At 35.6% G+C, this 16,160-nt stretch overlaps 1 protein-coding gene across 1 annotated transcript; it reads right to left on the reverse strand.

The window, feature by feature from the left end:
• Nucleotides 1–4,813: 4,813 nt before the first annotated feature.
• Nucleotides 4,814–5,473, reverse strand: LOC136259243 (stAR-related lipid transfer protein 3-like). The gene has a single exon (XM_066052732.1). It carries the CDS (start codon nucleotides 5,471–5,473, stop codon nucleotides 4,814–4,816), a length of 660 nt encoding a protein of 219 aa, XP_065908804.1.
• Nucleotides 5,474–16,160: the final 10,687 nt, after the last annotated feature.

Raw genomic sequence — 16,160 nt, forward strand, 5'->3', positions numbered from 1 at the left:
GTTTTTCTTACACCCGCTAGATCAGTGAGGTCAAGGCATGAACAGTTCAGTATATGCTAGATCAGTGACTCATTTAAACAATCTATATTCCTACTTTATTAATTGTTGTAGTTTGTGAGGATTAATTATGTGTTTGGTCTGGATTATAGTCATGGATAGGTGCTTGTATATGCAAATGGTTGGAACTTGCAACTGTATAGATTGTCAGCTCGTCACAATATTATGCATACCACATGTAATGCATGAACTACCAACTATTATAGCAGTCACCACGTTACTGTAGCCCAGCTTGTCTCATTATCATGCATATAATTATCAGTATTTCAGTGCATGAAACATCACAGTTATGCAGTATTATACACGATTAAGTTCACAATGTTTTTGTACATGTATATATTACAGTATGCACAGAACATCAAAGACAGTGGCACCTTAAGTTGGCTGCAACTGCGCAATCTAAATCTAATTCGAAGCATAAGATTATGCAACAACTTAATAATACACTTCACGTATACATGCCCTGTAATATAACCTTAACAGGGGCGGATTCAGGAGCTGACAAGGGGAGGGGCACAAACAGGCTAAGTTGTAGGAGCCAGATTCTCTTGTTAGTTGCTGCATTTTGAAGCAGCAAATAATCACCTCTTTATACAGTGTTTCACTGTTGAATTTTGCCACTTTAGCCTTTGCAGATGGTTGTAAAGTCTTAAAAGCTGTTCAAAAGGCTTCGAATTCCTAATAAACAACAGCAACACGATAATTATTTTAGAGGCGCTTAGTACGCACGAAGATGGTGGGTAAGAATTTCATAACTAGTTTGGCTGGTTTACTTTGATTTCAGCCAAATGCTACTAAAATGTGCATATTTTTCATGAGTTTTATAGCAAAACTGCTGACAAAGTTTAGTACAGTAATCAGGAGTAGCTAGCTATGGCCAGTTCCTCCACAAGGTGAGGGGGGGGGGGGGGGGGGGGAGGGCATTTGCCCCAAATGCCCCATCCTGGATCCGCCATTGCTTAAGGTGTTTATGTTATGATACTTCAACAAGAAAAAATGTACAATACAGTATTTTCATGTGCATGTGTTGTTATGTATACTTGTTAATATTCTAGTAAAGTTAATAAAAGACCGTGACAATGTCACAATTCATGATCAGTTGCTCACTCCACTCTATCTCAGTTGAGTATCTATCAGTAAATAAGTGATCATATCTGAAATAATTCTTCGTGCAAATAGCTATCTTGAAATTTTTATACGAAGGCTTCTTTTTTATATTCCAGTCAAACCATATAACCAAGAATCCAAAATGTGAAAGCCGTGATCATGCAGATTCTACAACTAGAACAAATCTTTGGCACTTTTCTTCTGTCTATATTCTTTTCACAGATATCTGTATATATGCTTCTGTACCAATATTCCTGGAAAAGCTTGGGTGGCTATGCCACACCACAGCTGTCAAGAAGCAAGAAGTTGCCAATCAAGTATATAGAAGTCTTCAAGTCCAATATTTTTCAGATGTGCATAGCAGTTGACATGAACGTTTTTATATATAGTCATAAGAGCAACCACTAGTTATCATAGTGTAATGACGCACATATACACCACAGTGTACCTACGTGATATTATTGTTTACATATAGTGGTAAACCACAGGATGTGCATAATGGTTTAACTGCATAGTTTGTTAACCAAATGACATAGCTGGATGATGAGATATCTATGAGCTCTTGATTATTTTCAGTTCTGAAACAATATCATCGCTATAGTTACCAACAATATGAATATTTTGCTATGTACGGTATCTAGGTAATTATGTTGTGCTCTTATTAGTTACGTCAAACTATAACTAGCCGCCATCTCCCACTGCACTGGACTAGACAGATAAAATAATTTCTGTGACTATAGGTCAAGCTAAACAATAGTAAAAGTGTTGTGCATTGAAAAGCTAGGGGAATGGGGATTACTTAAAGCCACAAAACAAGCAAGGCTGATAAATGTAATTTACCAAATCAAAATTGGGGTAAGTGATTTACATTACCATGTCACCTTCAGTCCCTATTCATGCAGTAGTATCTTAGTCTAATAAGCTGCACAAACAGCAGTGTATAGTAGCTAGGTAGGTATTATATGCACTTTTTAAACAGTTTTCGAAAACAAATGTGTAACAAAGAGTCCACAGAGATGGGCTTGTGTTTCTTGCTAAATAGTTTGCATGGGGACAGCCAGACCTTGTGCCTGAGCAATCCAGAAAGCTAGCTACGCCCCTGCACCTTCTTCAGTGCTAGTGTTTATGGATTCTAGTGAGGTTTTAAGTTCCAATCTTTTAACAAAACCAATGAAAAGCAAATTCTTGGGATAGGTTTGTCCTATAAAATTCCATGAAAAAAATCATTGGGACTACCCAATGAAATGTACCATATCAAACTTTGCACAATTTCTTCAATGGGTTTTCATGGACAAAACTTCCAGTTGAATTGTGTATATAGCTAGATACAATCTCTTTGCATTTGAACTATTTATTGCCATGGCCTATTCTGAAATGGCTGTCTCAGCATTATGATAAGATATAGATACATTGTAAATTATTTATAAATAGGAAGTAGTAAACAATGGCGGATCTAGCATGGGGCATTTGAGGCAAATACACATTTTACTACAATTTATTACAAATTCACGTGAAACCAAAGCAAACCAGTCAAACTAACTGACGGTAAAATTGCCACTCCTGCACTTCGTGCGTATTAAGCGCCTCTAAAATTAATTATCGTGTTGCTGTTTTGAAGATATTCAGAGCCTTTTAAATAGCTTTTAAGACTTCACAACCATCCGAAAAGGCCAAAATGGCAAAAATCAACTGAGACACTACTAAGAGGTGATTATTTGTTACTTCAAAAATGCAGCACTAAAAAGAGAATCTGGCTCTCTCCAACCACCTACAACTTAGCCTGTTCGTGCCCCTCCCCTTGCCAGCTTCTGGATCCGCCCCTGGAAAATGTTACAGAACATGCAATTGGGAATTAATTATTGTGTTATGCAGGTATTAGCTATATGAGTTCCATACTATTAACTATGTGCTTGCTGAAAGTCTTAGAATCATTTAAGTGACTAAGTATGACTGGCCATATTTCAATAGCAGTCAGTCGGTTCATGTAGGGGTTGCTGAAAGTCTTAAGTGACTAAATATGACTGGCCATATATATTTCAATACAAGTCAGTCGGTTCATGTAGGGGTTGCTGAAAGTCTTAGAAACATCTAAGTGACTAAATATGACTGGCCATATTTCAATACTGTCAGTTGGTTGATGTAACACAGTATGTTACAATTACCAACAGCTCACTGGAGCCCCACTAAGATCTAGATGCTGGAAAAGTCAAGCACAAAATTTAAAATGTCATCATTGTTACTATACATGTTCACCTCTACAGTATTTCATAGTTGCATGAACTGTTTGTATTGGCACCATAAAACAAAATATTTAAATTCATGTAGATTGGCAGCTATCCCCTCAAAATTTTGGATGGTGGCAATCCATGAAATATTTATTTTCTCTCAGAAATTTGATGATCTGGTCACATATATGGTTTACCAGTCAATTATAGGCTACAGTTAAAATTAAGATTATTATAACAATACTTGCTAGTGTAGTGTCTGAAGGGAAAGGAATACTTGATTCATAGGCTTGGATGAACTGCCTTCCTTTTTAAAAGGTCTACAGATCACTACTACTGCATCACACTTGATTAAGATACTCTATTAAAAATAGCTATTGTAAACACGGCATCCAGAAATTTTTGTTCCTAATAGGCTAATCTATGGAAAGTGACTCAGTGGAAAATGTCCTAGTAATCAAAGCATGGAGTATTTCCTCCGCTTACAAATCACTTACTGACTATAGCTTATTGATATAGTTTTTATAAAATGATCATGCACACATGTCCAATAATTATTCCAAGTCTTAACTGCATGGTTGCTTCTTCATAAGCCTCACAAAATATGAAGTGTGCATGTATTTAAATTTAGTATTTCCTGCACAGTGCAACCTATGCAACTTACCACAACTAGTAGAATGTATTACTAAGTGCAACACATAATAATGTACTACAGTGGCGGATCTAGAAATTTATAAAGGGGGTTTCCAGTTTAGAAGGTGGACATATACACTGGCATGGGTGAGTGTGCTTCACCATGCATACAAAACATGCATGTGCCAGGGAGCACCCCCAGGAAATTTTTGAAATTCAGCATTTGGTATCAATTTTAGTGTGAAATTAAAATGTTTTTGGAGTCTATTTATGGAGTGCTGAGCATACACATCACTTATTGTAGGTGCACATCACAATAATCAATTAAAATACTCGACTGTTGCATAATCATTTTTCAAAAGGGGGTTTCCGTGGAAACCTTGAAACCCGTGATGTTACCTGCAGTTTTTTTTATGGTGATCTACAGGGATATACAATTCGTATTTCATGAGGCTTACATGACAACCCTTTAGCTTATTTTCAATGACATGCTAGATTGTCACAAGTTGCCTATATATTTTAAAAGCTTGTACATATACACATAAACTTGCATTGAGTTAGCTGTCCTATTCATGTATTAAAATGACATGTAACTTACTGCATGTGACAAATTTAAAAAAATTAATGCGATTATATTATTGATAAAAAAATTAAGCTGCTACAAAAACTATAATTACTTTGATTTAGTTATTGATAGCTATCACAACATATTAATGTAATAAATGTTTAGAGAGTTACCTTATAATAAATGGTAGTTTACAATTAAATACTGGCAATAGTTGTATATAATTCTAGTTTATCTCATGAAATTTCTTAGCGATAGCTTGTTTCATTTCAGCCGTACCTTTAAATAGCATCTTTGACTGTACAGGCTGTATTAGTGCCACTGGCAGCATTCCACCCAAGTCAACAACCGATACTCCATGGAATGCACACTTATTTGGGTCTCCATCTACACGCAAGAACATTTGGCCTGATACATGCATGGTTGCTCGTACAGGCTCCCACTGAGGCGGGTAATCTGGATGTTCAATGCTTGTACAGATCAGGTAGGCACCGATATCACTGTCATCTTCAAAGCCATACACATTTACGAAATCTCTTTCTGCCACAATCCCACCCATTAGGCCATTTAGTACTTCATAGACAATAACGTATTTGTCTGTTTCTTGTATAACCTTGATTTCTTTAATTGGATTCTTCTTTACATATTTCTCACGCAATCCATTTGAAATTGGTCCTGGGGTAACATATCGCCTGGCGGTAGCTGGCGGAATGTCCAGTTCAGCTTCTACTTGGACCATTCTCCCCTTATCCGTTTCTCTGTATGAAATCCTGATACCGTCCTTGTTTGTTTCTTCAATCCAGTCCGTTTCCTTTATAAGGGCTAGTACTCTATCGCGATGATCGCAGACCAACTGCCAGTAGTCCGGGGACGATCCCTCCGCCATTGTGCATTAAATGACTAATTATGGGCGAGGTTCGATCACGTGACTTTCAATTGCAATGCAATTGGCTCTCCATTTACAGCCGTTGTTTCAAGCTCCTCATGATCAGCCTGTTTCACAGGCCTATACTGTAGCCTCCTTGCAGGTCCCTAACTAAATTCATTCTGCCGGATACAATTAACTTTCACCAACAGCTAGGCTACATGATCAAACTGCAGAAACTGTAGCAAGTGCAGCTGACGTTATGTAATGCAAGTACTTTTGTTTGTTCACCCTTTTGCATGACTCAGTGGTGACTCAGTAACCAATGCATACCACATCAAAGGAAAGAACACATGATGCTAAGGGAATAAAACATGTGCCTCAACTATCAATTATATGAGGCCCGGCATTCCACTTTGTTTTCAACTATCTGTTATACAGCATTATAAACTATGAAGAGCAGTACAGTGAAGCCTCTCTGTAAATCCAACACCTCTAGGCTCTAGTTATAAACCCAGAATATCTCACATTGTTTGCTGCACCAATATAAGACTACTTTTATAATTACCTCATCAGTCACTAACCTGACACAATTTTTGAACACCAACAGGACGAGTGTCAGATTTATAACATATAGCTAAATCAATACCACATAATTATGTAATAGCCTTATATCATCTTCGCCCTTGGCATTGCCTCATTGACCTACATTGTTAATGTGCAGGTTTAAACTGTTTTGTTTATAGAGATCAAAACATGATGTTAAGCTTTGTAGCCATGATCTTTGATAAGGTGATGTGACAATAATAAATAGTCCCATTGAGTGTTGGGAATAATAATACAGAATAATGCATTACTTATCCAATGTGTGAATAATACATTGCGTTAATGCATTACAGTACAACACAAGATGACATAGAAGCACAGATATGTTCATATGGAAGATCTACTTTGATTGATCAGTTGGAATTCTACATTCAGCAGCAACTACGTGGTTATTATATGTGACCAGATTTTGGAAAATCATTCTTAATGTCACATATGAAATAAATAGAAATCTACACTTATATGTGTCACTACTACGTAAAGCACTGCACCTGATCATGATAAGTTACTTTGCAGAATTTCTTGTAATTTAGGATACTGACATCTAATGGTCTAATTCTTATTTTAATTTTTAATCATAAATACTCCAGTTGCAAAATGTGACCACCATTAAGGCTGTTTTTCGAAAATCCTGTCAGATATACATTTTGCAGCACTTGTATAACATGCTGGCCACATTTGCACAACATAAATTATAATTATTGTACCTTACCAAATTTGTTCCTGCAAGCATGTACCATATCTGTACAGTTATAAGTTATAGCTAAAGAAATTGAATACACTATAATAATTATGTAATATAGTTGAACAGAGAATCAAGAGTTGGTAGGAAAATTAGACACTTATTGTGTGTGATATATTAGTACGCCGCCACTGCACAAGTCCCAACGGCTTGTGGTGAGGCAAGTTTGTCATCATAGTTATGTACACACTATGGTCTGCAGCTGATATCATGAACATACAGCTATAATATGCTTGGTGAAAATCTTATAATGTGATTTATAATGGTTGGCAATGATTCCAATGAATACAGGTGTGTTCTAATAATACTACAGACAATTTCCACACTAGCTAGCTTTCATTGTTGACAATTGAGTTTATATATACTTAGATTCCTGTCAGCTATATAGTCCAACATATTACCAGGCTTTCAATTAAATTGAATTAATGCAAGGCCTTGGTACTAACAAACATTCTTGACTGCTCTATTAGAGTATTTAATTAACAATGCTGCAAAGCATATTTGTATTGCACTATAAAATCCAACCTGTATGCATATTGACAAAATGATCTTTAGGAGTCTTCAGTCCTGTTGCCATTTTCCTAGAATTCTACCTACCTAGCAGAAAGAATAGCAAAATTATCATCCCTTTTATTTTTTTCTGCATTCAGCATGGTTCATGTTTCTGGCTTCCTGCTTCACAAGCTTACTGTTAGCCTCCTTGCAGGTCCCTAGAGGGATAGTTGTCTAATAAATTTATAGCTAATACGTAGTTCAGTTTCTAGCTGTGTGCAACTTTCCTATTAATGTTAACAATTTTACATTTTCAATTATTTCACCAGGTATGTTCATACACAGTGTAAATATAGAACCAAGACATAACAATATAATAGAGCTGAAACTGATATTCGTATTATCTGTATACCTGGACAGTAATTCAAATAAGTGATGATGTCACCATATATCTGTAGTATAGAGTTCAGGATATCCTTCAATGTTTACACCTGTATGTGGTGGTTATGTTATGTGTGCTAATAGTGTAGTAAGATAAAGTCATACAATGTAGTGGACAGGTGTTTGTGTAATCGTGTGGTACCTGTAAAGCTGTAATAAACATACTTAGCAGATTGCTACAATGGCAGACTGTTATTGATGCAGTAATCGACATTTGAGATAGGCAACTACGTAACTAAAGAGTAAACTAGCAGATTATTGACACAGTACATGAAACTATATTGTTGTTAGTCACATGTACATTTCTCTTGTCCCAATCAGATTAATCATGTGTGTAGCTATACTTATGCTCTAATTTCACCTCACAAAACATCTACTTAGCTATGTAGCTGAGCTCTACAGCTCTACACACATACCCAGTATATCACCTTATTAAAACTTCATAATGATATTGCAACAAGAAAATGAAATAATCACTATAACATTACATGTGCATTTGTTATGTACACATTTACTATATCCTTAGTCTAGTAGCTAGGTCATGGATGTCAATGTCAAATTCAATTGTTGATTAATAAGCCACTCTATGTATATGGATCACACTCTATATCAATTCTTTTGGCAGATATCTTGACACTAATACAAACTTTCTTTTATATATTCTTGTCACAACTTGATCAGCGTATTTTATAATTAAAATGTCAAATTGTGTTTCACAACTTGAGTGCTAGCAAATCACTGGCACTGTCCTTTGAGCAGATATCTTGATATTTATGCACACCTTCTTTCCAATATTTTTGTCACAATTTGAGCAGCTTACGGATGTAGTTAAAGAGGTTTTCACAACTGGAGCAAATCGTTAGCACCTTAGAGCACAGATATCTGTACACCAATATTCCTGGCAAAGCTTGAGTGGCTAAGCCACACCACAGCTGTCAAGAAGAAAAGTTTCCAGTCACTAGATGAAAGTCTTCAATTGATTGAGTCCACTATTTTCTCAGTTGTGCATGGCATATGACATGAAGGTTATTTTATAGTCTTATGAACAACCACAAGTTATTATAGTTCAGTGATGCATAAAACCATATAATGTACTTATGTCATAATTATTGTTTAGATAGTGGTCAGTTTGTGAACCATGTGTTATGATGATGACTAAATGTGACATTGAGTCCACTAACTTGGTAAACATGTCATGAACTCTTCATTTCAGTTCTGATATAAAAGGTCCATGCATGATGTTTACTATAGTAACCAACGGCATGAATGCATTATTATGTCATGCAGTATCTATAATACATTAAATTAGTTTGTGATCTACAACTTGTTCAGAGCTACAGTATAACTACATAAGTTACCATACTACATCAGACTATAGGCAAATGTAAAGATCAAGCCATGCATATAATGTTATACTGCATTTAAAAACTGCTCAAGCATTAATTTAAAGAAGTAAAATTAATAAAGATTGCTAAATTAATTAAAATAGGGATTTGTACACTGGTCATGTATGCACCAATCAATCTATGGCGTTTATATGGACTTCATGACTACATGAAAAGTTAAATGCAATATAAAGTGGACAGTGTATGGAACGCGGCTGCATACTCAGTATACTTTAGTCATCAATATGTTATTTTTTATTGGATGTAATCAACATTGTGCCATCTTTCATAATCTCATAACTGATCTGTGAAGTTTAAATGCACAAAAATTTTTCAACTGAAAAAATGTATAAAGCTTCTGGAATCCATTAACTAAGTGTAACTTGTTCATGATCATTGAAAATACAGTATCTCTATTAAATATTTTATCAACAGTTAACATAATATTGTACTAAACTTTAGTACTTTTGAGTTGTATTGTACTTAATACTTATTGATTTCATCAACTACTGCACTTGTACTCCATTGACCCAAACAAAACGTGGACAAAGTATGTTGTACTATATGGCTCCATTTGATCCTGGTGAAGAGTACACAAACTCTTTATATCACAACTGAATCAAGAGTTTATACCACAAAGTTTGTGAACTCTCTGTTGTGACACATTAATTTTAGTCATCACTAATGATAATAACATGTGGTTAACAAACTGCTATTAAAGTTTATCATATCATTTGGTAGAGATGTAGACATCACTACGTTATGATAAGATCATAAAAGATCACTGAGTTATGCATGACTGAACAATGTGAACTTGGAAGACATTTTCAATACAAATTTTCTCCAATACTTGAAAACTAGTGGACTTGATATATCTTCTGTTCAAAATTTCTCAATTAACAAATTAACAGATTTGCTTCTTACAGGAATATTGTGAAGTAGCTATATGTATTAGTGATCTATTGTCTAACTCTATTAAAATTTACTGGTACACATAATTCTCAACAAATTTTAACAATTGATCGCCACTTTTAGATACTCAAAAGTAGTACTTGTCATCACAACTAAGCTGATCACAGTTAACGTATAACACATGCAAATACTTCATGATTAATAATATATTTCAACATTAATATTGTATATATGTGACTGAATTTGGAAAATCACCCTTATGGGCACATTCGACACATTTAGTTCTGAAACACAGCATTATAAGTTTATTTCCTACCATTTAAGCCGGGGTAGAATAAACCATAGATACCTTGAATAACAAGAAAATTTTAGAAAAGGTTTTTCTGCTTTGAACAGCACCATGCTAGTTTCATAAATTCTAGGTGCGACAATAAGGGTGATTTTCCAAAATTCTGTTACATATACATTTTAAATTCCTTATACTTGTTTGTAACATTATTATAAGCCCACACATACCGCATCAAAGGAAAGGATGGTGCCAGAGTTAACACTTTTGTCTGAGAGGCCCAACTATCAATTACTGATTGTGAAGTGGCCATTATGCTTTGCTTTCAGCTATGTTCAGCCTATTACACAACACTATAAATGAAGAACAGTAGAAGAAGTGCCTCTGCAATAAATTGGAAAATACGGATGATGCCTGTTTACAAATGTATAGGGCTGTCAGCAAAAAGAAATGGGACACTGACGAAGGAGGACAATAGTAAGTCGATGACGCATGCATTACTGCATTTGGTGCCTTTTGGCATACTGTGGTATGCCAAAAAGCACCTATTGGCCTGAAGTGACGTCAAACATTGAAAAAATCAAGCCTGTAGCCTTAATTGATCATCAGGCAAGCAGGCAGTTAGTCAGTAGAGAAAATTCCTTTAAAAAATTCATAGCAATATATTGGAAGCATTTAGAGTTATACTGAAGGTACTTTTCGGCTACCCAAAACTGTCAATTAAGGCACCAGGATGGTATTGTCAAACTGGTAGAAAAATCCAAATCTCCATGATCCCTAATATACAATACTAGCATACTGTATGATAATGCACAAAGCCATTAACATCATTGTGAAAAATATCTGCCATCTTTGATTTCACAACTTTTTCACCCAGGAAGCTATTGAAGGCAGTGCCCTTTTTTTACAGCTTGGCTGTTTTTAAATCGACTTCACTTCTTGTAGCCCAAAGCCAATGGCTTTGAGGCTTGTTTCTATTGTTCTTCTTATCTACAGATACAATGACAATGATATAAGAGATACTAGCACTTTCTACTGATCTGATACCAAAGCCAATTACCAAGGAAAAGCTTGAAATATACCACAGCTGTCAATGCAAGCATCAAACAGTTGTCAACCAAATTGAATTAAGGTCCACTATTATTTAGTTTACATGTGACTATGGTATTTGACATAAAGAGATTAGTCTTCAACATCAACCATACTAGCACCACTCTCTGCACATCAGCCACAGACAGTTTAAGCAAAAAAAAAATACAAGGTGTACCAATGACTACATTAAAGCTGAAGGGTATACATCAATGCAATACATAGTAGAACTACAAGTATGGCCACTATAGCTGCAACCTTTATCATGCATATACTCAGCACCAGAACTGCTCAGCACACATTGTACACTCTCTGATGCCTATAGGATTTGGTTCGTAAGACTTGTGAAAGAATTACAAGCATCTAAAACTTGCTTTATGCTCATTCTTATACAACAAACACATGCACAGACAGTGCACCCTGAGCCCATGTTTGACCTACATAACTCTTCACAGTTCCTAATTGCAACAGTCTATAAAAGCGAAATATTAACATGACGAGTGAAACATATAATGTGAAAAGTGAGGTGAGCGTGGCCAATTAAGTCTGTCATTTGTAAGTTGTAAACCACAAACACCATGATGACTAACTATTGAAATGTGTTTTTGTGAATCTTTAAACAATTTATACACCTCAGTGACAAATTAATCACTCTGATATGTGAGGTACATGTGTTTGATCCTGTTAACACTACCAGATTGACAATAAATTCACCATCAGTATAGTGTGTTTTGTAAAGTCTGGGGCTAGTTATTAACAACCTTAGAAATAACATCCAAATAGTTAAGGATAGATACTTGTGTAATCGGTTGGTAGACTGTATACGTAAAACTGTACCGCATGCGATAAAAAATAAAAAAATAAAAATTAAATGAAACTTCCCCTTTGATGTCGGCAATCTCGATCACGAAACAATCGCAGAGATGCCAACCTCTGAACAATTTTAGGAGTGAGAATTCAAACACTACTGGCAATGTGGAACAGATTCAAGTGCAGCTCCAGGATTTTTGGTAGTGAAGACCAAAAAAAAAAATCGTCGCATGTTCTAAGTACAAAAATAAGCACAGGTCTGCCCAATTTTAAGCACAGGGCTAATTACGAAGTAGATCAGGCGTGAGAACTAAGCTGAAAGAGTGAGAAACAGAGGGTTAGGCGTGAGAGCGTGAGATTACTAGCCAAAGAGTGAGACTCACGCCTAATGCGTGAGAGTTAGCATGTCTGCAATCAGCATGGATTTGCTTCACTGCTTGTGTGGTAGTTACTAGTGACACGATGAGTTCAACTCTAGAGTTTCAGAGAGATAGCGTAAGTGGCGGGTGAGTTACAGGACGGCCGAATTTGACAACGTCTCGGACAACGTTCGTTCCTGTAAAATCCTCACGTAGTGGTCGCGTCATTTATTGTCTGCGGTGCGCGTTTCTGCTTTACTGGTGCCGTGCGACTCACTACCGTGAGTCTTGATATATTAGGTATAGCTATAGTGCATTGATGACTTGGATGTTATTATTGATAATCATGTGTACATTTCTCAGTAATCATGTATATGCTCTAATATTACCTAACACTGAAATAGTAGTTATGTACGTAGCTAAGATCTACATGCATACCGGCTCTTTTATTATAACTTCATACTGACATTGCAACAAGAAAATGATATAGTATTACATGTGCATTTGCCTTATTCAGTTATTCTAGTATTAGTAGGTTATGTGTGTCAATGTCAAATTCACTTGTCGACTGGTATACTACTCTTGTGTGTCAGTATGTGTAAGCGATCACATTCTATATTAATTCATTGTCCAGATATCTTGATACTGTTATAACACAGCTTTTCTTGAATGTTCCTGCCACACCAGATCTTGATCAGCTTATATTATTGTCAAAATGTCAAATTGGGTTTCACAACTGGAGCAAATCACCGGCACTGTCCTTTGAGCAGATATCTTGATATTTATATACACCTTTATTCTAATTCTTTCCACTATTTCTGAGCAGCCTACGAGTGTAGTCAAAAGAGGTTTCACGACTGGAGCAAATTGTCAGCACCTTAGTGCACAGATATCTGTACACCAATATTCCTGGCAAAGCTTGAGTGGCTATGCCACACCACAGCTGTCAAGAAGAAAAGTTTCCAGTCACTAGATGAAAGTCTTCAATTCAAGTCCACTATTTCTCAATTGTACATGGCATATGACATGAAGGTTATTTATAGTCTTAAGAACAACCACAAGTTATTATAGTTCAGTGACACACATAAACCATATAATGTACTTATGTCATAATTATTGTTTAGATAGTGGTCAGTTTGTGAACCATGTGTTATGATGATGACTAAATGTGTCATTGAGCTCACTAACTTGGTAAACATGTCATGAGCTATTGATTTCAGTTCTGATATAAAAGGTCCATGTTTACTATAGTTACTAACAACATGAACATAAATTGCTATTATTATGCTATGCAGTCAGACTAGGCAGTAAAGATCAAGCCATGCATACTGCATCAAAAACTGCACATTTAATGAAGTGATTAAAGATTGCTAAAGAAGCCACAAAACAGGAAGTGCCGGATTACTAGGCTGTCCAGTTCGTTGGTACTGCACCTAGCTTAAAATAGGGATTTGTAAACTGGTGAATGAACCAAGCAATGTATGGTGTTTATATGAATTTCACCTCAATGCTACATACATGAAAAATTAAAGTGAGATATAAAGTGGACAGTATGTGGAATGTTGTAGATCAGTATACTTTATTAATGTTTTTTATTGGATGTAATCAACATTGTGCTGTCTTTTATAATCTCATACTCTGTGAAGTTTAAATGCACAAAACTTTTTCTAAAGATACTTCTGTAATTTGTTACATGATCAGTGAAAATGCAATATCTCTAGGTCTATTAAATGTTTTATCAACAGTAAACATTAGTACTTTACTGTACTTAATACTTGTTGATTTCAACTACTCCATTGACCCATGCAGACAAAACATGGCCACAGTACATTATACTTTATAGTACTTTCAACTATATATGGCTCCATTCCTGGTAAGAGTACATGAACCCTTTACATCAGAACTGAATTAAGAGTTTATACCACAAAGTTTGTGAACTCTCTGTTGTGACAAATTAATGTTAGTCATCATCAATGACAATAACATGTGGTTAACAAACTGCTAATTTAAAAACTTTGCTACATCCTTTGGAGTTAATATCTATTATGGAAACATCACTACATTATGATAAGAATATTCATGTTAAGTGTCCACGTCTGTGAACTTGAAGACTTTTTCAATACAACTTTTCTCCAGACTCAAGATACTTGGAAAACCAGACTTTTCTGGATTAGCAAATTTGCTACTCACACATGCAGAATTGTCACAGGAATATTTGGGAAGCATAATATTAGTGGTCAGGTATCCAACTCTATTAAGATTTAGTGGAACACAGACTATTATAAGAATCTGATAACCAGCCTACAAATTAATGCTTTTAGATACTCAAGAGTAGTACTTGTCAGCACAACTAAGCAAGTTACAATGCAATTGGCATTGACCTTGTTAATATGACATGCACATGTAAACACTTCATATTAATGTTGTTTGTTTGATATTATTGTATGTACAGTAGCTAGCTATAGCCAGTGATTAAGCAATTATTTGTGTACATATAATTGAAATGGAAATCATGAGTGGAATGAAATATTGAAAAACTAATTTTGGTGAGATACATTTTTGGTGAGGTTTTAGTATGTACCTTGGTTGGAGTTTTACATTCAGAAGCAAATGATACATAGTCATATAGCCAGTTTGTGGAACACTTGCAAAGTATGTCACATCTTCATAACACATAATGTATCTGTATACCACTACAATATAGCAGTAGAAATTTGAATACAGGTATAATGAAGCACTATTGTGCACTGAAAACCCTCAGGGAAATTAAATAAATATATGCATGTACTATCTCCAGATCCATAGTGTCAAGAAGGTGAACATGTGGATTGGCTTTGCTGCTTTGTCCTGTTTTCTATAGCAGGGCCACGACTATAACCTTGATTAGCACACAACTAAACAACAAACCAGGTATAAAATACAATTTGTACCTAATGAACAACTTACAGTAGCTTTGGCTCCAATTTGCACAAAACAAGCAGCAGCAAATAGTGTAGTAACTTAGTCAACACCTCGCACAACATGTTAACCTTATTCCTATTAGGCATTCACACTCTATTCACCATAGAGTTACTGATCATGTGATCTGTAAAGGCTCATGAAAGAAGCCAGGCCTGTAGATCGATGGTAACATCTGAACTAGATAATTAGATCTTATGGAAATATTGAAATATCACTTTCAAAATCCCGTCCCTGGTTTTTGTCGAGTTTGCCAATCCCTTGTCTGAATTAGTGGAGTATCGCTAGATGTAATACACTACTATGGTTGAAAAGAATTTTATTGCTGTCACTTTTGTACATCGAGAGTTCATCAAGAAGCAAGGAAGGCCAAAACAAACAGCAAATAACACCATAACCTTTGAATAAAGCGCTTGCGGAACAATCCACACATTTCATTTGTCAAACTCATCAAGAGTAGCCTAATAGTACCCTATGAATGAAATATGCAGCAGTTAAAGTGTTATTAACAACAAATTCGCACATGTACAGCCGCACAAGACGACTACAGTACCTCAGCACCCTGAGAGCTAATTAGAATTAACACAATACAATCAAAAGTGCTTTAAACAAGAGGGATCATTAAGTT

Source organism: Dysidea avara, chromosome 6, assembly GCF_963678975.1.
Source record: "Dysidea avara chromosome 6, odDysAvar1.4, whole genome shotgun sequence".
Taxonomy (NCBI): domain Eukaryota; kingdom Metazoa; phylum Porifera; class Demospongiae; order Dictyoceratida; family Dysideidae; genus Dysidea; species Dysidea avara.

Excerpts from the sequence above, each read along its gene's own strand:
- LOC136259243 (XM_066052732.1), bottom strand. The coding sequence starts at position 5,473 with ATGGCGGAGGGATCGTCCCCGGACTACTGGCAGTTGGTCTGCGATCAT.